This window comes from Cephus cinctus, unplaced genomic scaffold (genome assembly GCF_000341935.2).
Source record: "Cephus cinctus unplaced genomic scaffold, Ccin1 Ccin1_scaffold1217, whole genome shotgun sequence".
Taxonomy (NCBI): Eukaryota; Metazoa; Arthropoda; class Insecta; order Hymenoptera; family Cephidae; genus Cephus; species Cephus cinctus.
In genome coordinates this window covers 1-21,303 of record NW_014333678.1, presented here as the reverse complement: position 1 = coordinate 21,303, position 21,303 = coordinate 1, and the positions used below count along the sequence as shown (strand labels likewise).

General features: G+C 36.5%; 1 protein-coding gene across 4 annotated transcripts; it reads left to right on the top strand.

Moving 5' to 3' along the window:
* The first annotated feature begins 6,318 nt into the window (after nt 1–6,318).
* On the top strand, nt 6,319–17,802 carry LOC107272662 (double-stranded RNA-binding protein Staufen homolog 2). 4 transcript variants are annotated; one of them, XM_015750039.2, is made up of 10 exons: nt 6,319–6,514; nt 8,082–8,159; nt 8,925–9,139; nt 12,587–12,676; nt 13,677–14,210; nt 14,279–14,490; nt 14,583–14,918; nt 15,010–15,538; nt 15,791–16,002; nt 16,090–17,802. In XM_015750039.2, exons 2-10 carry the CDS (start codon nt 8,107–8,109, stop codon nt 16,339–16,341), a joined length of 2,433 nt encoding a protein of 810 aa, XP_015605525.1. In that variant the 5' UTR covers nt 6,319–6,514; nt 8,082–8,106; the 3' UTR covers nt 16,342–17,802. The 4 variants fall into 4 exon arrangements, with proteins under 4 accessions (XP_015605525.1, XP_015605526.1, XP_015605524.1 ...); XM_015750040.2 differs by having other exon boundaries at nt 12,539–12,676; nt 15,839–16,002; XM_015750038.2 differs by having other exon boundaries at nt 12,539–12,676.
* Nucleotides 17,803–21,303: the final 3,501 nt, after the last annotated feature.

Below are 21,303 nucleotides of genomic sequence, written 5' to 3'. Positions count from 1 at the left end.
ATTATGCATTGATATTTCCGAAATATTGACCGGCAATATTATAGCAATATTATGATTGCAACGTGCTGAGCGGACATTGCAAGGTTTCTGCAACATTCCAGAAATATTTAAACAATTTTCAATATATTTCCGGTAATATTGCATTATTTCAAGAGAAACTTTTGGCAATGTTGACAAAATATTTCTGTGCTGTATGGGTGGTTTATCTGTCAATTATGCGATAGAGCAAATGACTTAACTACTGAAATACAAGTTCCGAAGAAAGTATACGAAGTACATGATGCTGGTCCATAGGCATGGCATTGGGTTAGGAGACTAGAGATCTGTGGTTCGAGACTCTCCGTTGGAAGTATTTTTTCTTCTTCTAGACGTTATGATTTTTTTTTTTAAATACAAGGTATTAAGGAGGTTGAAGCGCTTAACGCCGGTCAAATCAGTGCTCAATATTTTTTATCGTTTTTACAAAGTTTTATGAATTAATTGATTGCAGTGAAGGGTGCTTTGTATTATAACATGTGCCCATAACCCATAAAAACATTCAGAGCGATGAATTTGCAATAATATTTCCTGAAGAATTTTACATAATGCATTAAATTTACAAAAACGATTACTAAAATTTAGTACTGATTTGACCGGCGTGAAGTGCTTCAACCTCTTCAAAAGTTGTACGGGCTGCAGGCTAAAGGTAAAAAAAATCGAACCAAATATCAATTTTTTTCTAATTTTATTTATTACTTTATTATAATAAAGGCATCAACAACGATAATCTACGGGCTTCCACATCACCCAAGAGGTACCGTAGTCGATTCGTTCCCATTATTTAACGTAGCGGGTCCCCAGTAGGCCTATACTACGATCGAAGATAATAACGTCATACAAATCATCCATTTAAATAACTAGCGTATAAGCAAATCACAATAACGTAAAAAAATGGTTCGACTGAAAAATCTAAATAACATGCGCTGTGTAGTAAGAAATAAATTTTGTTCATCGAAGATGAATACTAAACTTCTCGACTATATCTCTATTTAACTGGACTGATGCTGTGTTGTTTATCTCGATATACCTAGATTTATTATATTGCATGCATGTACTTGTCCAGGTGCATTACTTATTTACAAATCTATACGTATGCATAAGCAAATATATTATACATATATATATATTCCCAAACGAAGTGATGATTTTTCCTGCAACGAGTGACCTTTTTTCGAGAAATTCAACTTCAGACAAAGCCGCGTGGAATAGCCACAACATTGTAGAGACTTGGCCTTTAAATTCGTCTTATCTCAAGCGATCTTTCTAGGAACGAACGACAGTTTTTCCAGTTGAATCTAGACGTTCGACTAGTGTGTTTCTTGCGTTTTCTGGAGGAAAGTACTCTTTGTTTTTACCTGGCTAATGCATTATGTAAAATTCGTCAGGAAATATTATTGCAAATTCATCGCTCTGAATGTTTTTATGGGTTATGGGCACATGTTATAATACAAAGCACCCTTCACTGCAATCAATTAATTCATAAAACTTTGTAAAAACGATAAAAAATATTGAGCACTGATTTGACCGGCGTTAAGCGCTTCAACCTCCTTAATACCTTGTATTTAAAAAAAAAAATCATAACGTCTAGAAGAAGAAAAAATACTTCCAACGGAGAGTCTCGAACCACAGATCTCTAGTCTCCTAACCCAATGCCATGCCTATGGACCAGCATCATGTACTTCGTATACTTTCTTCGGAACTTGTATTTCAGTAGTTAAGTCATTTGCTCTATCGCATAATTGACAGATAAACCATATGCACGATTTTCCTTTAAACACATTCGTATGTTCATCTTATCTAAATTATTAATAAAAACGAATGAGAAGCTACCCTAAAAATTAAGGTAAGATCTACAACAAATAACACATAGTTATTTAAGAAAATGATTTTATATTTATTTATGTGCACTTGCATATGTGATCTACAATCCGAAAATATACATTCCCAATAGAAAGCATTAAAAGTTATACCACTGAAATTAGTTTCTATTATATAATCTTTGATACGCGTGATAAATCCTACAATTTCTCCATCATTAATTCTATTTAGAATGTTGTTTGTGTTATTAATGTCACTCGGAACAAATGGTGCTTGTTTCTTGCAAACAATTTGCGCGTGCGCACTACAGTCTCTTTTAGTACAAATCCCCACTCATAGGCAGCGCCACAAGATAGCTTGTGTAGGGAATAGGAGATAATGTTTGCAGCTAAGACGCCGTGTTTGAGGTGATCAGTACAGTAACACACGACAAAAGGATGAATGATACGATTTATTTTAAGATATACACATATTGCTTACTGACGTTGAATAGGAACCATCTCTACTGACTACTGGCCATTGTCTACTAGCTACTGACGACACGCGAGGCGTAGCGTCGCTTTTTCATAGGGCGCGTTCACACGATGCCCTGGCTTAAGGCGCGTTTCTATTATTGCCCTAATTTCAGGCGCATTTACACGATGCCGTATGATAACGTCGTGTGTCCACAGCTACCCCCCTTCTAGCGGTGAGGCTGCGGCGTGAAACGAACCTTGGCTCGTCCATACACCCTTAGATTGTCCGGACGCGATGTAGGTTGTGGCACGTCCACTGGGATGACTGCCGTTCGATTTGCGTTTCCCGCCTGGGATGTTCCAGGTGAGGCGGCGTCTGCAGGCTCAGTGCGATGGTCCTGTGAGTTCCCGGATGATGCTGGTTGTAAGCTGCTGTTTGACATCTCGTCTGTACCTGGAATGCGCTCTAAAAATGCTGGTTTTAGCCTCTCGGTTGACACCGTCTCCCGTTTCCCATTGATTAGGATTATGTAAACTGTGTCCGAAAGTCTTTCTGCCACTTCAAAAGGGCCTTCGTAGGGTTGCTCTAAAACCCTCTTGTTCTGGTCCATTCGAAGAAATACGTGGCTGCACGAGTGTAACGTCTTGTGCGTGAATGCCTTCTTCTTGTTGTGGTGAGCTGTGGCTACCGGTCGGATGGCTCGTGCATGTCGCCGGAGCTTCTGCGAGTAGATTGGATGCTCATCCGTTGTCTCTGAATCTGTAAGGAATTCTCCTGGTATGCGGAGATATGTTCCGTAGTCGAGTTCGGCTGCTGATGCCTTCAGATCCTCCTTTATGCTTGTGCGCAAGCCTAGCAGCACCATTGGTAAAGTGTCGACCCAAGAATCCGTTTCGTGGCACATGATTGCCGTTTTCAGAGAACGATGCCATCTCTCTACCAATCAGTTTGAAGCTGGATGATATGCGGTTGTTCGAATCCTTTCTGCACCGATGAAATGTACCAAAGCTTTGAAGAACGCAGACTCAAACTGCGATCCCCTATCGGTGGTAATCGTTGTGGGTGCTCCGAATCTTGCGATTCAGTTGTTGAGGAAAGCTGCTGCGACGGTATCGCTGGATATATCCGTTATGAGTACTGCTGACGTTGGAAGTGGTCCTACGATGTCGAGGTGTACGTGACTGAATCGTGAATCCGGTACGGGTATGTGTTCCGGTACGTTGTGGTTGTGCCGAGAGATTTTGCTCCGTTGGCATGCGATACACGTCCTGGCCCAGTCCATGATGTCTTTGTTCATCTTGGGCCATACGAATTTTTGCTGTATGATGTTCTTGGTGGTGCGCCCGCTCGGATGAGAGAGACCATGCGCTGTGTTGAAGATCGTTCTTCTCAAACCTTGCGGTACATATGGGCGTATTTCGTTAGTCGAGACATCGCAATAAATGGTAGTTTCCGAGTCGTCCACTCGCAATCTTTTAAGTTGCAGTGAGGAGTCCGTATGAAGCAAGTCCTTGAGTTCCTCATCCGTTGCTTGAGCTGCCGTAATTTCCTCCGTAGTGACTATAACGGGCATGCTGATAGTGTTGAGTCTGGAGAGTGCATCCGCGACAACGTTGTCAGAACCGCTTACATGTAGAATCTGCGTGGTAAATTGCCCAATGAAATCCAATTGGCATAACTGTCTAGGTGATGCCTTTTCCGCCTTTTGTTGAAATGCGCACGTGAGAGGTTTATGATCCGTTTTCACGATCAGCTGTCTGCCCTCTATCGCGTAGCGGAAGAACTTTAGGCCTGAGTATATTGTCTGCAGTTCGCGATCGTACGTGCTGTAGTTTCTTTGAGTATTGGAGAATTTTCTCGAGAAAAATCCGAGTGGTTCCCATTTGTCGTCGACTCGCTGTTGTAACACTGCGCCCATCGCTGTGTCGGAGGCGTCTGTGCAAAGAGCTAACGGTGCATTGTCTGCGGGGTATGCCAAAAGTGATGCGTTGGCTAATTGATCCTTGCATGCTTCGAAGGCTTTTTCTGTGTCCGCATTCCACTGGATAGGTCGCTTGTCCTTCCTCTTTATATCCTTGAGGTAGACGCATAGCGGAGCTTGTGTTGCCGCTGCATTGTGTACGAAACGTCTGTAAAAGTTGAGTACTCCCAAGAATCTTCGTAGTTCGTCTATGGTGGCTGGCTTTTGGTAGTCGCGTATTGCCGCGACACGTTCCTCTGGAGCACGTGTGCCGTTCTTGTCGAAAACACATTTGGCCGTGTTGATCGACATGCCGTATTCTCGAAGTCGCTCGAAAACCTGACGCAGGTGTCCTTCGTGTTCCACTTTGCTCTTGGACGCGATGAGGATGTCCACATAGCAAAAACAGAAGTCAAGTCCTCGGAGTACAGTGTCCATGAACCTCTGGAAACTTTGCGCAGCGTTGCATAGTCCAAACGTCATGACGTTGAATTCAAAAAGGCCGAAGGGTGTGATAACCGCTGTTTTCGGTCGGTCCTCCTCTGCCACCGGGATTTGGTGGTAAGCCCGTTCGAGGTCGAGCGTTGTGAACATGAAACAATCACGAAGTTTGTGTGAAAAATCATGTAAGTGTGGTACGGGGTACTTATCTGGTTTCGTGCAAGCGTTGAGTCGCCTGTAATCCCCACAGGCTCTCCACTCGCCTGACTTTTTGAGGACGAGATGGAGAGGGCTGGCCCATTGACTTTTTGAGAGCCGGCATATTCCTTGAGTCAGCATATGCTCGAAGTCGGGCAGACAGCTGATCGTGAAAACGGATCATAAACCTCTCACGTACGCATTTCAACAAAAGGCGGAAAAGGCATCACCTAGACAGTTACGCCAATTGGATTTCATTGGGCAATTTGATGGGCCGTGTGATGACGTCGTGTGTCCACACTTGGGATTTTCGGGGCGCCATCTACCCGCCGGGATTGGAACTAAAATTTTATTATAGTATATGCTTGACATACCCCCACCACGTCCTCCGCACCTCTATACCTATCTACACTCAACGGTTATATCACTAATCTATGTTTCACTCATAGATATAGAAAAGACATAGATGTAGCATAAACTGATATTTTAGGCAAGGGGTGTGAGGCAAAATGAGGGGGGGGGGGAGTTCGCTGCATAACCAATCAAATTCAAGCTGACCCCTCCCTTACCATGCCTTAACATGATTGGTTCTCTTGGAACGATAGACCCGCGATGAAGCTTACGTAGCACTTTTACATCACTGCACTTGCTTCTAATAGTAACCAATCACAAGTAGGCTCAGTGTACCTCGGTACCCCTCCCTGGACGGCTACCCCTCCGCAGGGTTATGCTACATCTATGTCTTTTCTATATCTATGGTTTCACTGGCTTAGTTTCCGCCGTGCAGGGTTGAAATAGAGTTAACCAATTAAAAACGAGATTTGAGCGGAATAAGCTAACTTGATTGGTTAACTCTATTTCAACCCTGCACGGTGGAAACTAAGCTACAGTTGCTGTAAAGACTACAGATTAGTGATGAGAGAAGATAGAAGCATGATAACGATGTGGAGAAAAACTAGAGATTAGTGAAAGAAACTGCGTATAGTATAGCAATGGAAAATCAAATGAGAAAAGACAGAAACATGACAACGATGTGGAGAAAAACTAATAGAAGACTAAGAATATTTGCAATCTAAATTCTTCAGAGAATGCATAAGTTTTTATAGCATATACTGCCGAAGGTATCAGGAGAGAATGGGTATGTTCAGCAGAAACACTGCTGAGGGAGCAAGTACATTTGATTGGTCATTTGATCGTTAATCTTGAAACAGTGTGAGATTTGACCAATCAAATGTATTTGCTCCCTCAGCGGTGTTTCTGCTGAACATACCCAATGGCTGCGTTGAGCAGACAGCGCTGCAGGAGTAAACGCATCTGATTGGTCATATTTTATACTTTGCAAGAATTACTATCAATTGACCAATTGAAAGCGATTGTTGTCTAGCGCACTTTTCTGATAAACGCAGTCGATGTGGTAGGCAGGCAGTAGTCAGTAAGCTCACATCAAAATGGTCGCATTTCAGTCTACAGACTGATTTTCTTTATTGTTTGCCAATAATCGTGAAAAGGGCCGGCAGTGTTTAAGAAAGTGACAAAATCTGTTTTGCCAGAAATTTCATCCTTAGTTCGTTTGAAATTTTTCGTGAAATAGAGTTAATTACGGTGAGTAAATGCATTTAGGCAACTTAACTCTCTTAGCCGGGCCAAGCCCATTGTGTATCGACTGATTTATTTATAGATAGTATTAATTTTAAAGTAATTCAGGTTAATATGCAAGAGCTTTATTTTTCGAAATACATATGTATGTGTAATCTCTAATACGTTACTTATAACAACTGGTTAAAGTTCTTGGTATTGCAAATTATTTATCTTAGTCAAGCAAATTTACCGTTCGCATAAACATTCGGCGTCAATGGCAAATCTGCTCCATTGACACGTGTATTAATATAATAATTTAAGATATTTGTCGTATATTTTGTTCTTCTCGTAACAATCGATTGAAAGGATATTTTTTGCCTTTATGTTATGTTAAATTCATCAAAATTAAGTATCATTGAAAGATTATTTGACATTATAAACATATAAAATTCTGTGTCTGCATACTTTATAATTATTACAAAAGAAAATTAATCTTGTGCCGAGTTATTATAATTAAAAACTTTGCATTTATTTAATATGACCATTAAATGAATTTTTGGTAGTGTTGACCATCTGATAATGAATAAACTTCTTTGTAAATAAACTGTTGTCATTTTTAAATGGTCGATACTATAAATATTTTACATGGTGACTTCATAGAGCAACTTTTGAGAAACAGAACAGGGTATTGTGTATTAAAATTGGTACAAAATTATGGTTTATTCTTTGAAAAAACTTGATGAAAATGTACCTCTATGAAAATTAGCCCTAGTCATTCAATACCTCAGCAAATACATTGCTGTTAATGTTTCTCTAGGTTAAGGACATGTATTGTAATAGAGTGGCCTTCCACTATTTTCAATCAATACATATATTTAACTTTATATACTTTATTAGAAAAATTTAGCACTTATTTGACTAGTCACTAGCTACCTTAATTTTTTGATACTGTAGTTGAAAACAACATGATCATTAATTTCTTTAAAAGTACCTTAAATTTGTACTTAAAAAAATCTTTGTGGAAATATATATGCAAAGCTATATTACTAGATATTTAATATTTTGACATTGATATTTGAATGTAATAATATCAAAATGCTATGAGGTTTTATTCAGGTTGTATTTACAATATGTAGGCTATATGCCTTCTTGTATATTCCTAAAAGTAAAAGATATATTCTGTAATTTTGTTCCGTTTATACTTTTTATATTTACAGAATGTTTATGTATCACTAATGCTATTTTATGACTATGTTATTTTTTATGAATCATTAATGTTATCAGCTTTTTCAAGATATATATTAATTTCAAATACAATAACCAAAATTAGTCCCATAGAGGTTATTTAGTATCAGACACCTTAATTATAGTTCTATGGCTCTTTAGACTCCAACAGCATAGCTCTAGGAGTTGATATTTTAAAATCAATCATGTAATTTTTATCCAAGATTCAATCTCTCATTATAGCTTCTTGGTAATAATATAGATATAAATGATTTTCATGTAATAAAAAATGTGTTACTATTCATGCATTATATTAGAAACTAACAATATCTATCATTATTAAATTATATCTCCTTTAAACTTTCAGATATCTCAGAGTGGGTTTTAGTAGAATGTTGCGGCACCAGCATCATACAATGCAAAACCAACTCCGAGACCAGAATAGGTTGGTTTTTCTACTTAAATTATATACTTTTTTATATTAAATATATGGATATGCTCAATTAAAATTTTTTTTTAATGAAAAAAGAGCCTGCACATTCTTTTGAAATTTTTAAACACTTGAATTGTTGTGATATGTCAAATATAAATTTCTTATGCATTGATGCTCATTCAAATAATATTTTCAATTTTTTCTGAATCATAATTTTATAATGGCCATTAAAATTAAACATAGTGTGAAATGTATCTTACAGTTTGTACATATATATGTAGTTCATCCAAGAGTAAAATATGTGGGTTTTTGACAGATCAATAACAATGAAATGTATCGTAAAAGTGAAAAATATAATTTAGTGCAAAACTACGCAGGTACATATATTTCGTCACATAAATTTTAAACAAACCCATGTGTGGCTGCTCAAATATCATTGTTTTTGATTTATTGAAAACAAAAACCATATTTTACTTTTCAACTGACTATAGATGCCTATTAAATTTTTTATTTTATACATAAAATAAATGTGTTCATGGAATTTGCTTTTCTTCTCTTCTACTTTCATACATTGTTTTCATTGTTTGTCATATGCTTGTGTGCATATTTGCTGGATTGTAACATACACAGTTATTCAAGACTATTAAACCATCTGAATATGGTTCTACCACGGAAATTAATATAAATCAACTGGACAGAATCATTTAATAGTCTTGAATAACCATGTATATAATAAAATTATTGTTACTCATTTTTTCATCTTGTGGTATGACGCAGAATGGGAGGTCCGATGCGCCCTATGCAGCAGGCAAATATGGCCCCCTCTCATCAGCCGCAGCATCCGCTCTCGCATCGGAATCCGCATGCACCCCATCAGCAACAGCTGCCTATGCCCCCCCATCAACATGTGCACCCGATACAACACGTTGGAAATCCGCAAGGAAACCCACGACAGCCAGTGTTGATGGGTATAAGTTCACAGAACCGTAACGGTACGTGGTTTTTATTGTGCAATACTTTTCCAACATGCGTGGACTGTTTCTACGAGATTTCATTTCTGGAGCACTAAATTTCCTTTTACAGCTTCAAATAATGTAGAAGTTTAATACAACTGCCCCACGCTTAATGCAGTATAATATTCGTTGTGTGTTTATAGGGGAAACAAAATTGAATGTGGAAAATGATGAAGTTTAGATAATCTCTGACTGTAAAATTGTTTTCTTTGTATATGAGTGCAGACATAAAAAATCAGATCTATGTTCTCATTTTTTAAGTGAAAAACATTTTCTGTTCATTAAAATTGTAACGTTTAAAATTTTAGATAATCTTGAAATATCGTCCTGATTTGAAACATTTAGAGAATGATAAGAGGAAAAGTGCATACATGAATACAATTCTAATCAATCTAAAAAGTTGTATTATTTCATATATAACAGATTTCTAAATATAATATAACAACGGTATAACGATATTCGAATGTTATAAACTATTCCATATATTTCATTTGATTTAATGTAAATATTGAAAATGTTTGGAATCTATTATTTTCCTTTCATTTCGTTTTATGACGAATAAGGAGTAAAAAATGGGACATCATACATGTTATACAGTTTTTCTGGAACAGTAAAACAAATGGTTTATTTTTAAAATTGTTCTAATTGAGCAAATATAATTAAATAGTAACCCAACTCATCTAATAATCGTTAGGCGTGGGATTCCTGTACTGTATTAAATTTTTCTGTTTATAAAATTCTTAAAGCTTTATGAGTATATTTTAATAGTGTATGATGTAAATTTTTATTTGGTCGTGCGTAGTCGAAAGGGCATTTCATATTTTTACACATAAAACTAATAATAATTACTAAAATACCGACATCAGGCTACATATGACCACAGAATCTAAAATCATTTATTATCAATTTTATGTGTAAAAATATTAAGTGCATTATCCTTTCAAATATGCGCGACTAGATAAAGGATAAAAATATTTTGTCAATGGGGTGTCCTATGATAAAGTTATCAGTATGTTTTTAATTTTCCAAACTAACGTTCTATTAATACCATTTTCAATATGAATTGTTTGGTGTTCATGAACTAGATTATGATGCCGATGTCCGTTTAGATATGCTGTTCATGAAATTTTAAATATAATACTTTTCTGTGCAATAGAGTATATGATCTATTATGTGCATATATTCTGATATCTACTTAGAGCATATATTACAATCTGCACAACAGCCTGCTCAGATGACTTTTGGACAATCCCAAAAGTTGACTGTTTGGATTTATGTGTTGTTTGGCCTGAACTACAACAAGGTAGAGAGCAATAATGGTGTACAGATTAGGAAATGTTTGGATCAGTGCTATTTTGCTGCACAAATTCTTGTTATAATTTAATAAGACGATAATTAAATACGATCTAAAAATATTAGTTCTTTTCATAGAGATATTTGAAGTGAATACTGTTAATTACACGTAATTCCTAATACCAAACAATTTTATTTTCAAACTTTTGTTTACCATCATCTTAAGACGGAAAAGGAAAATCCTTTTCGCTTTACATGGGACATTCTCCACGTGATTGCGAGCGTGATTATTAGATGTTCGACCAAAGTGATGTACTTTGCGTTTTTTGACTTTATTGTATTAAAGTTATATCATATAACACGTGATGGCTTATTCCATTATAGCAGTGTTTACATATGTTTGCAAATTTTAGATGTTATGTTTGCAGACGTAGTAGGGTGTCTACAAATTAATTGTCATGATCCACATGGGTCATTTTTCTACTACCGCTGAACGCAAAATCCATTAATACTCGTAGTTCGATAATTTTTCTCTTATAATCTTTCTAATATATACACAATATATATACACATATCTTTCTAATATACAATACACAATAAATACTCTTCAGTGATTTATTTGTAAATGTGAGTTTAAGAGAAAGGAATACGCGATCGGAAATTTCAGTACATTCAATTTAGAAATTTTGAAGCAAAGTCCTTCAGACCATAATGCCTTAATCTTTGCTGTGGTGAGAATAACGTTCTATTCCGTTTTCAAATTTAAATTTGCGGACACCCTACATTTCGTTAATTAATTAGACCCGAACCAATGTTCAATATTACGGTATTCCGTAACAAGTGTCAACTTAAATTTTAGGTTTTTACACATTAATGTTTGTTTTTATTGTTACGACGCTCCTTCGCCATAAACTTAAGGACATGCAATTAAAAACTAAAAAGCTTGGCAGGTCTTTCTTAACATGTAATTTTACTGTCCTCCTAAAGACGGGAGATACTTTTCATCTTCATACTTATATCATTTCTGTTAAGATCCGTAGATCATTTTTCCCAAGTAGGGACTTACACCAAGGTTAAAGCTTCATTAAAAATTTGCTGAACTCCAAAGAAACTGCCTGATAGACGGCTACTTTCGGTTTCTAAGAAAAGTTGTACATTCGAGGTATCAACATATTTCAATGATTCCAGACCAAAATATTAATAACGTTAATTCAAATATGGTCACAGGAGAATTGGAGTATGTTAATTAGTGAACAGTGTTATTGAACATTCTTTTAAAGAAATCTTTTGTCTAAATCTATATGATTATTTTAATATCGTATAAACAAAAATCCGGCGATTCTTAACTGGCATCTTTATATATTATTCGGCAAACTTCGCTGATAACAAAAAATGTTATGATTTCGTTCAAAAATTGAATATAAATGAAAATCTCTGGCTTGTTAGACAGTTTCTTAATATTGAGCAATTTTTACCCGAACGTTTTCACCGTGCCTGTTACTGCTTAAAGATAGAACAGTTCTGGCCATCAAACAAAAAGAAAAACGTACTTTAGGATAAGCTCAAACTATTATAAAATTAAATGACTCTTAGTAGGTAGACATTTTTGTTGAAGAGGACGGAAAATACTTTTGTTGAACATTGTTGTTCATTGTGATAATATTGTATCGTTAAACTATCATGTATTTACGGCAAACAGTGATAGTTTGAGGATTTTAAAAAGCCCGTGAACTTTTTGCTCGTTATGTTTTCTATATACAAATATTATACACACAAAATTCATGGATCCATTTTCTAATATATCATCAACTTTTGGCGTAGACTCTTTGTAACCCTTTCACAAGCCGACCTGTTTTTCCTGAAACAGCTATATCAACAGATTCAGATAATAATCAGCAAACGTGGTTATTAAAGATTTCTTGATAATGGTATTTGAAATGATCTCAGAATTGTGAGCTCAAAAAGGGTTAAAGAGGTAGAAGCAAAGAACGGTACACTATTCGATCAAAATTTGCATCGCATTGGTCAGCGATTGTATTTCGTACAATTTTACTAATAACCTACGTTTACTGTGATGTTTATTAGCGCTACGGCATATTTTACCAACTGTGCTGTACCTACTCATGCTACTAGGTGGTGCGGCGAGCAAAATTCACCGACCGATGTTATCTTATAGCGTTGAAAATTTGGAGCTGTTATTTGGATCCTCAGGTTGTATAGAAGGTCTGTCTGATTTTGGGTACCATTCAGATACTTTTTTTTATAATAATATATGTTTGCCAGACTTTCAAGTAAGGTACACAACTTTATAACAGCCAAACATTTTATAATATCGATTATTTTCTCTTCAGATATGGCGCGTTATCTTTTTTTTTTCTTTTTTCTCGAGGAGGTATATATCCTACATGTCAATATCATCCCATACGCAATATCCTAAAAATATCCTACATGCTTTAGATGCCAGTTGTTAGACGTATCCTACACGTACGTATTCTGCATGTCGTAAGTACGACTTGAATAATCAGTGTAACATTTTCATGATATTACGGCAGAGTATGAAATTTCTCTTAATGTAGCTTTTGCATATCTCATTCTGCAAAGGATTTTTACAAGTTCAATTTAAGGAAATTGAAAAAAATCAATGATCCTGTTGGTTTTAGATATAAAACGTGGTCTCAAAAATTTAGTGCTGTGATGGACCACACAAATTCTTTATTTTAATGTAGCCATATAGAATACATAAATGTGAATATGAAATGCAGTGCGAAAAAGTGCGTATTAATTTTTTTTGAAGTAAATGCTTTATATTTAGTCGCAATTTTTTATCGTTGATATTCGTACGCGATACCATAAAAATGCTATCACGATTTTTTCTTGTTGCACCTATGACGTGTAGCATACGTCGAACTGCCATATAAAATTGTATAGGATTTCATTGGGTCATATTTTAATAATGTGACGGTTACGTCCAAGTGCCATTTAAGAACTGTGTAAGATATTTACGTTTAGGATACATGTCTTCTCGTATTTTCCTCTTCGTTATTTATAACATTAAATAGGACATTAATAACGAGGCATTCTATAGCGGTAACCATATAACCCGATATGTTAGCAATACCGCTTTTATAAATCCGAAAAAAAATTGAGAATTCGTATTTTGAATCAGTTAAGGGATGAAAGTACTTATGAGTATCTTTACATCGACGTATAACTTTAAATTTAGGTATGATGGCTAACGTTGGCTTGAAGGAACAAGGAGGCTCGGTTGGATCAGTTGCAACGCAAACCATTCAAGGACAGTATCAGCAACAACCGAACAATTTGAATATTCAACAAGCGACACAAGCTCAACAGCAACAGAACACCGAGCCAAACAAATCTCCAACGAATGAAGCCAATGGAGAGTCCAAGGATGATAATAATTCATCAACACAGAATCATGCCAACGTGACCAATCCCAATTTGGCAAACATGAAAGAAAAAACCCCAATGTGTCTGGTGAATGAACTGGCAAGGTTCAATAAGATACAACACCAGTACAGACTGACTCACGAGCAAGGTCCAGCACATAATAAAAGATTCACTGTAACTTTGAAATTAGGCGAAGAGGAATATGTTGCGGATGGGCCTAGTATAAAAAAAGCTCAGCATAGCGCAGCGACAGAAGCCCTAACCACTACTTGGTATCGGCATCCACCTCCGAAACCTGCAAAAGCAATGAGAATTGGAAACTCTGGAAAGTGCTCCGCTGGATCTGGTAAATATCATATCATAAGTTTATCATGAAGTTGACATTTTCAAATACCACTTACTCCAATATTTCAGGACATTTACCTCCCACGGTCGAATTAAATACCTTGGCGATGAGACGAGGTGAACCTACTGTCTATGCGTTCAGACATGCTCCGCCGGCACCGCCTCAACAATTTGTTGCGCATGGATTCGGCAACTTTCCACGAATGTTTAATCCTCGTTATCCAACCTACAATCGAGGTTTCCATGCTGAACCACAAGGATTATATCATGTTACGCTAAAGGTTTGCATTTATATGTAACTATTTATACGATATTGTTAGATGTTGCGTGACTTATTTTTCGACATAACTATTTTGTATTTTGATTTTTTAAGGTGGGTGAACGAGAATTTGTCGGCAGAGGTATGACAGGTCAAGCAGCTCGTCACGACGCAGCGAGCCGTGCCTTAGAACAACTTCGACAGTTACCTTTACCCGACGAAGTGGCGAATACATGCGCAACGACTGAAAATAGAACTTTGGGTGGAATAGATGATCCAAATGCTGAATTAAAAAGTCCCGTGTCACTTGTCCATGAAACAGCATTAAAGCACGGGTTACCCGTTTATTTTGAGATGGTATCTGAAAGCGGAAAACCTCATATTCGAACGTTTATGACAAAGTGTACTGTTGGAGATAAAGTCACCTTAGGAGAAGGAGCATCGAAGAAGGTAACTTCTCTACATTTATACGTGCGTTTCAACTGACTCGTGAAATTTTACAGTCAGTTTTTTAATAAAACACCGAATGTTTTCTTGCTAGGTCTCAAAGAAAAGAGCAGCAGAGTTAATGTTAGAAGAGTTAAAACAGCTTCCACCTCTTCCAGTAACAATTCAAAATCAATCTCTTCAACGTTTAAGACGCCGACCACCAGCAACTAAGAAGAAGTCACGTAATTTGATTAAAGTCTATCAAGAGCCACGCACGGAGTCTGAAGCTACGACGGAGGTCAATCCAATATCACGATTAGTGCAAATTCAACAAGCCAAGCGAGAAAAAGAACCTGTGTATAATCTTATTGAAGAAAAAGGCGCTCCGAGGCGTAGAGAATTTGTTATGGAGGTGACTATGGGGCCACACTCTGCGCAAGGTATTGGGCCTAATAAGAAGTTGGCCAAAAGAGCAGCAGCCGAAGCACTCTTGACGCAATTAGGATACAGCAAACCGCAACCTCAACCTACAAAACCATCGATTAAAACTGGAGAAACTGAAAATACTGAAGGCAAACCGAGAAAAGTTACCTTCCTAGAAGAAGAACAAATTAATGAAAACCAGAATCATCCTGTTGGAGGTGAGCTTCACCGAATTAATAGTTGGTCGTTTGCATATGTTTGTACTCACAATAGAAGTTTGCTTAATGCAATACGTATATATTTAAATATAGCGTTAAAAAGTGTTCTTTGATCGCGAAATCAGTCTCAATTAAGACGACATAATTTATGCAGAATTGGCTGCTCAAATTGAAGCTGATGTCGCGGTCTGATCATATGCACGTAGTACATTCGTATATATTATTCATTATTTGATATGCAACGTATAAAAGGTACAACAGGACGCCAATTAGTTCCTGGGCTTCTATTGGTTGACGCAGGGCAAGAATCAAAAATGGGAGGTGGTCCAAGCGTACAGATTGTGGCCGAGGAATTACGTGGACAACAGCAGCAGCAAAGTCCGTCTGGAGTATCTCCAAGAGATCAACTTAAGTATTTAGCTCAACTGTTAAACTTCCATGTAGAATTCAGCGATTTTCCAAAGGTATTTTACCTATTCTAATTAAATATATATCTTGGTGCGAATGCAACCTAATGCAATGTGCAATTAAATTTAAATTTATGATTCTAGGGTATGTATAAGGAATACTTGTCGCTTGTTTCACTGAATACTGATCCACCGCAAGTTTGTCACGGTCACGGTCCAACAAAGAACGCTAGTCGTGATCAAGCTGCGCTCACAGCTCTACGTACTCTCAGCAAACTTGGACTAGATAGCGTCACAAATTCGCAAAATAAGAAAGACAAAGGTGCTTCAGGTGATGGAATCCACGTGAACAATCAAGTAAAAAACAACATTCTGAATGGAGCAACTGACAAGTAACATCTTTACAATTTAACGATTAGTATACGTGGGAACTGATTTGAGTCAAGTCAAATTTTACATGCATCTTTGAATACTCGTTTAAGCACCAATCCTTGATCAAGTCCATGTTTGTTACGAGTTTCCTTGTAATGGCTGGATAAGTACATTAAAAGGTGATACCGGTGGCGGAATGAGACGATAGCGAAACACATATTGCCCAGAATCTCCTTCAGTATTTGAGGGTAGCATAAGTATTGATATATTCTGATCAGGACAATTTCATCAAAGCATTGATTTTCACGGTAAAATTAGCATTTTTTAAATAATAGCAGTTGTTGGTGCTTGATCGATATTGCTGTTCCAGCGGTGACGTTATGTTGTAATAATGCTGTCATCGGTGGAATCGTATACAGTATATATGATAAGTATGATCTAATTTTTTGTATAAGAGATGGTCATTTCCCACTAAAATTGGTTAATGATCATAGCGAAAACATAAGGTTTTGAAATTTTTAAAATCTGAGATGAAATGCGGCCATCTCTCAATATTGCAGCCGACGTAATGTTTTGATCGGTTTTTCATTGTCATGAATGTAATTATATCTAATTACCTTACAAAATCTCGTTTTTGAAATAATAATAATTGGACAGCCTTTCAATTTGCTTGTGTTACGTAGAGCTTGTAACTTTATTTTCTGGTATGAAAAATTGTTTTTCAGTATAATCTGTATCATTACGTCCAAGTAATTCGAAATGTAGAAACGAGAATTGAATTTCATGTTACTGTTGAAAGAAAGTTGCGAAGTATTATCCAGATAGGCGAAAAGATAAAGGCAAGGCAGTAAAATTTTGAGTTGGACGAACAAATGTGACGGCCACGAAAAATTGATGATACGTCGTAGTAGATCGATTCTAAGGAAAGAACGTAGGTAATTTGATGTATACTCTCTCCACGCCCCAATTTGCTTTTTACGTGGGGCCTAAAAGCATTCTGGGGTTATATTCATGTTAATGTCTTTTAAGGTAATAAGTGATAAGAGAAAATTGAAGTTTCCATAAACGATTTACCAAGTATTGAAACATTCTGTTGGATTAGTGGAAATTTCAACAGACTTAAAATGATAATATCTCAAAACTTGTCTCGTTGTGTTATGATTATTACAAAATTAAAACTGAATTTTGTTGAAAAACAATCTTGAAATAACGCCCCAAGTTTTGACCTATTACCAGAAAATAAAAAAAAAACGTTAAAAATAAAAAACGATAAAAACGTATAATAATGTGTGTAGGTGATCTGGATGTCGATACGAATTTTATGCAAATGAAAAACTTATTTAGTTTGCACTGTTAGATTTTTTTGTTAATTCATCTACTATTTCAAATTTCATAAAGTTGCGTTTCGACGATCCTCATAAGCTCTATGTTATATTAATTATTCAAAGTACATAACCTGAAATATTAAAATTTACAAACAACAAACTGTCGTTAATTTTTAATTAATGTTATATTCCTTTTTTTTCGTCCATCGTATGAACTATCAGTAACAGAAACGTTGAATGGTACTTTGATTAGATTTATATACATATACTCTTACGTTATCTTCTACGTCCTACGAATTTTTGTATAATATCATTGTCTGAAATTGTTCATGGACTAGTGGAGATAAGCGACTGATCATTTTCCCAAGTATCGCTTCTTAGTTTTAGACGGGCCGCAATCTGAATGAGACTTACAGCTGTAAGACTTAGAAATAGCTTCCAGTATACAGATATTAATTTATAAAACTAGCGCGCCACACGCGGCCTTCCGGCCGCAGTGGCTTGCCGCCTTGCATCGCCTCGCGATGCAAGGCGCGCAAAACGCTTCGCGTTTTGCGTGCAAAGCACGACCGCTGACGTTCGCGCTTTGCGCTCACCAGCCCAGCCTGATTTTGGGCTGCTAACTTGAGTAGAAAGCATTTTCATGATTTGATGTCAACAGGAAAAAGTTGTATTTTTGAAATATCTACAACTTTTCCATTTAATAATTTTTTGTAGAATGCTTAGGTTCATATTAATTTATAAAACTAGCGCGCCACACGCGGCCTTCCGGCCGCAGTGGCTTGCCGCCTTGCATCGCCTCGCGATGCAAGGCGCGCAAAACGCTTCGCGTTTTGCGTGCAAAGCACGACCGCTGACGTTCGCGCTTTGCGCTCACCAGCCCAGCCTGATTTTGGGCTGCTAACTTGAGTAGAAAGCATTTTCATGATTTGATGTCAACAGGAAAAAGTTGTATTTTTGAAAGATCTACAACTTTTCCATTTAATATTTTTTTTGTAGAATGTTTAGAATTCGAGTTACAGACAAAAAACCGTTTTTAGCGATTTTTGGAGGTGACCGCGTATATGTACAGGGTTCTGCGTATATGTACAGGATCAAGCTCAAAATAGAACCATAAGGTTCTAGTGATGAGAGGAGTCCCCACAAAAAATTTTAGCCCGATTGACTGAAGTCTCTCAGAGATAATCGTGTAACATGAAAATTTTTATTAAATAATACACGAAAAAATCGTAAAATCGATCAAATTGTGCTCCCATTTTGAAATGACGTAGAGGATCGAGATAAAAAAAAATAGTTTTTTAGTTTGTACGAGAGGAGACCTCCCCCAAAATTTCAGCCCGATCGGCCGAAAATTGCGTGAGATATCGCATCTCACACATTTTTCGCGATAGAAACTATAAGGCACTTGCGTACCGCGGTCGTGCCTAATGAAAGAAATACTGTTAAATCTTATTGATTATGCTCCACTTGATACCCTACTATTCTGTAATCACGTAACGTATAACAGAAGTTAGATTTACTCTATAAACTAATAAGAGATTAATAATTAATATGGAAGGTGTCGGATAGTTGAGAAAAGCTATGTCTGGAAAACATATATAATGTGATCTTTAAGGAACGTTGACTTTTAAAAACGTGTAACAATTCGTACATTCTTCTACGCTAATTAAAGGCATATAACGGCATGGCAAATTTTAACTCGTGAAGTAAAAATCGATTGTGGTACAAAGCTTTTTGGTAAAATTATACATGTTACTATTAAAAATAATGTTATACGTTTAGTACTAATCGCAGTGATAGACCATATTTTTTTTCTATTGAACATTTTAAAGATTTTTTTTAATAAAGAACGATTGAATTACATTGAAAATGTGTATCGCATAAATTTTTAGCTGATTCACCTTGGGTATTTTTAATTTTTATTAATTTTAAAAAATCAATTTGTATGAAAGTATATTAAATCAATTCATCATTACATATTTATCGAATACACAATATACATGATAATAGGTTTCTCGCACCTACGAATAAAGTGTGTCGTAATGAAAACTGTCATAGTCTGTAAAAACTTGTATCTTGCGGAACTACAGGGATTTCTTGCATTCAAGAACGTGCTATATATATAAGTATGTGATCGCATTTATAATCCGAAGTTGGCAAGAAGGAATCATACAAAATGGGTTACCAACCGGAAGTTTCTCGGTTTGTATTTGGAATCAATAAATGACCATAAGTTTACATGTTTCAAAAAAGAATAAATTTTATCTAAAATAATACCAGCATTTTGTTTAATCTTTATGTTTACACGAAATAAGAATATGAAAAAATTATAAAAAATAATATTTATTAAAACTATTTAACTATACGTTGAAATATTGTTAATGCATATAGGGTAAGTGGTACTATTGTAACTATATATGTAGATTAAAAAAGGTCTAAACATCGATCCTGAATGTTGTTTTCACAATATATAGGAAAATTTACCCTCCTGTTTAACAGAATGCATAATATTATCACATCACAAGTGCGACTCACAACGGAACGCCGATTTTATCGGCAATATTACAGTAAAATCGATATGCTGAAGGTCATAATAGTACTTTGCGATATGAGTGCGAGAAAGCGAACTTCATAGGCAAGCGGTGAAGTTGGTCACACGAGTAACACAACGGCACGAGTCGATGGCGAGTGCTGCTTGTTTTATGAGTGCGGCGAATGTGACAAACTTAACGACCTGCGTATAATGTTCGCTTTATTGTACCAGTATCGCATGATAATTTCTGTAACGAATGCATGAAAAGTGCTACTTTTTGTGCCTCCAAAGTGACTGGAACATCTCTTCATTAGAGGAGGCAGCCATGAGAAGTGCAAGGAAGGCTTCCAAAGTGAATGCATTTCATGACAGCGCGCGAGAACAAAGTTTACTTTATCGCACTAGTGCGAGAAGAACTAGTGCACTAGTGCGATAATGTAAAAATGTAAAATTGGGGTAAACTGCAGTATACGACTCCGAACTGAAGTTGGCTGCTAGTGACATCTATCAAATGTAATGCGATTTGTATAGAATAATGGCGCCTCCTGATCGGAAAAAACGCAACTATCTTTAAAAATTTGAAATGAATATATTTTTACTGTTATTATATACATTATCTTGTTATAAAAATATATTTTCACAAAATATAATCTAGTAATCGCAATATTCCATGTTTGGCGATTTTTTTCGTTTAATTTTCGTGCTACGCCACACAGGTTTGCACCTATTATGTATACATTGCGACGTAAAATCAGATATTTTCGATCTCACCTCGGGCCCCACGTTGGGCGCCAAATTTTGCGACGATAACAAAACAAAAACCGATAAGGTGAATCTTACGTCAGCAAAAACGACCCGCAATGGTCCTCTCTCTCTACCTCCTTTCACCAACACGAAAACACGGGTTGGGCGCCAGGTATCCCTCGCGGGAGTACCACGAGTGCAACGCACTCTCTTTGTCACTAAATAAATCTACCCAATTCGGAATAGGCCGGGTTACGCTAAAACCAAACACTAATATAACGGAAACGAGGACCACGCCAGCAACCTAAGACGGGTCTCTCGTTCACAAAATTATAACCAAGAATCTAACGGATCCGGGGGCGACGCCAACGGTCCTAAGACGTG

Coding starts and splice junctions, on each gene's coding strand:
- LOC107272662 (XM_015750038.2), top strand. CDS start 8,107: ATGTTGCGGCACCAGCATCATACAATGCAAAACCAACTCCGAGACCAG. Junction 8,160..8,924: donor CAACTCCGAGACCAGAATAG/GTTGGTTTTTCT, acceptor GGTATGACGCAG/AATGGGAGGTCCGATGCGCC. Junction 12,677..13,676: donor ATCCTCAGGTTGTATAGAAG/GTCTGTCTGATT, acceptor CTTTAAATTTAG/GTATGATGGCTAACGTTGGC.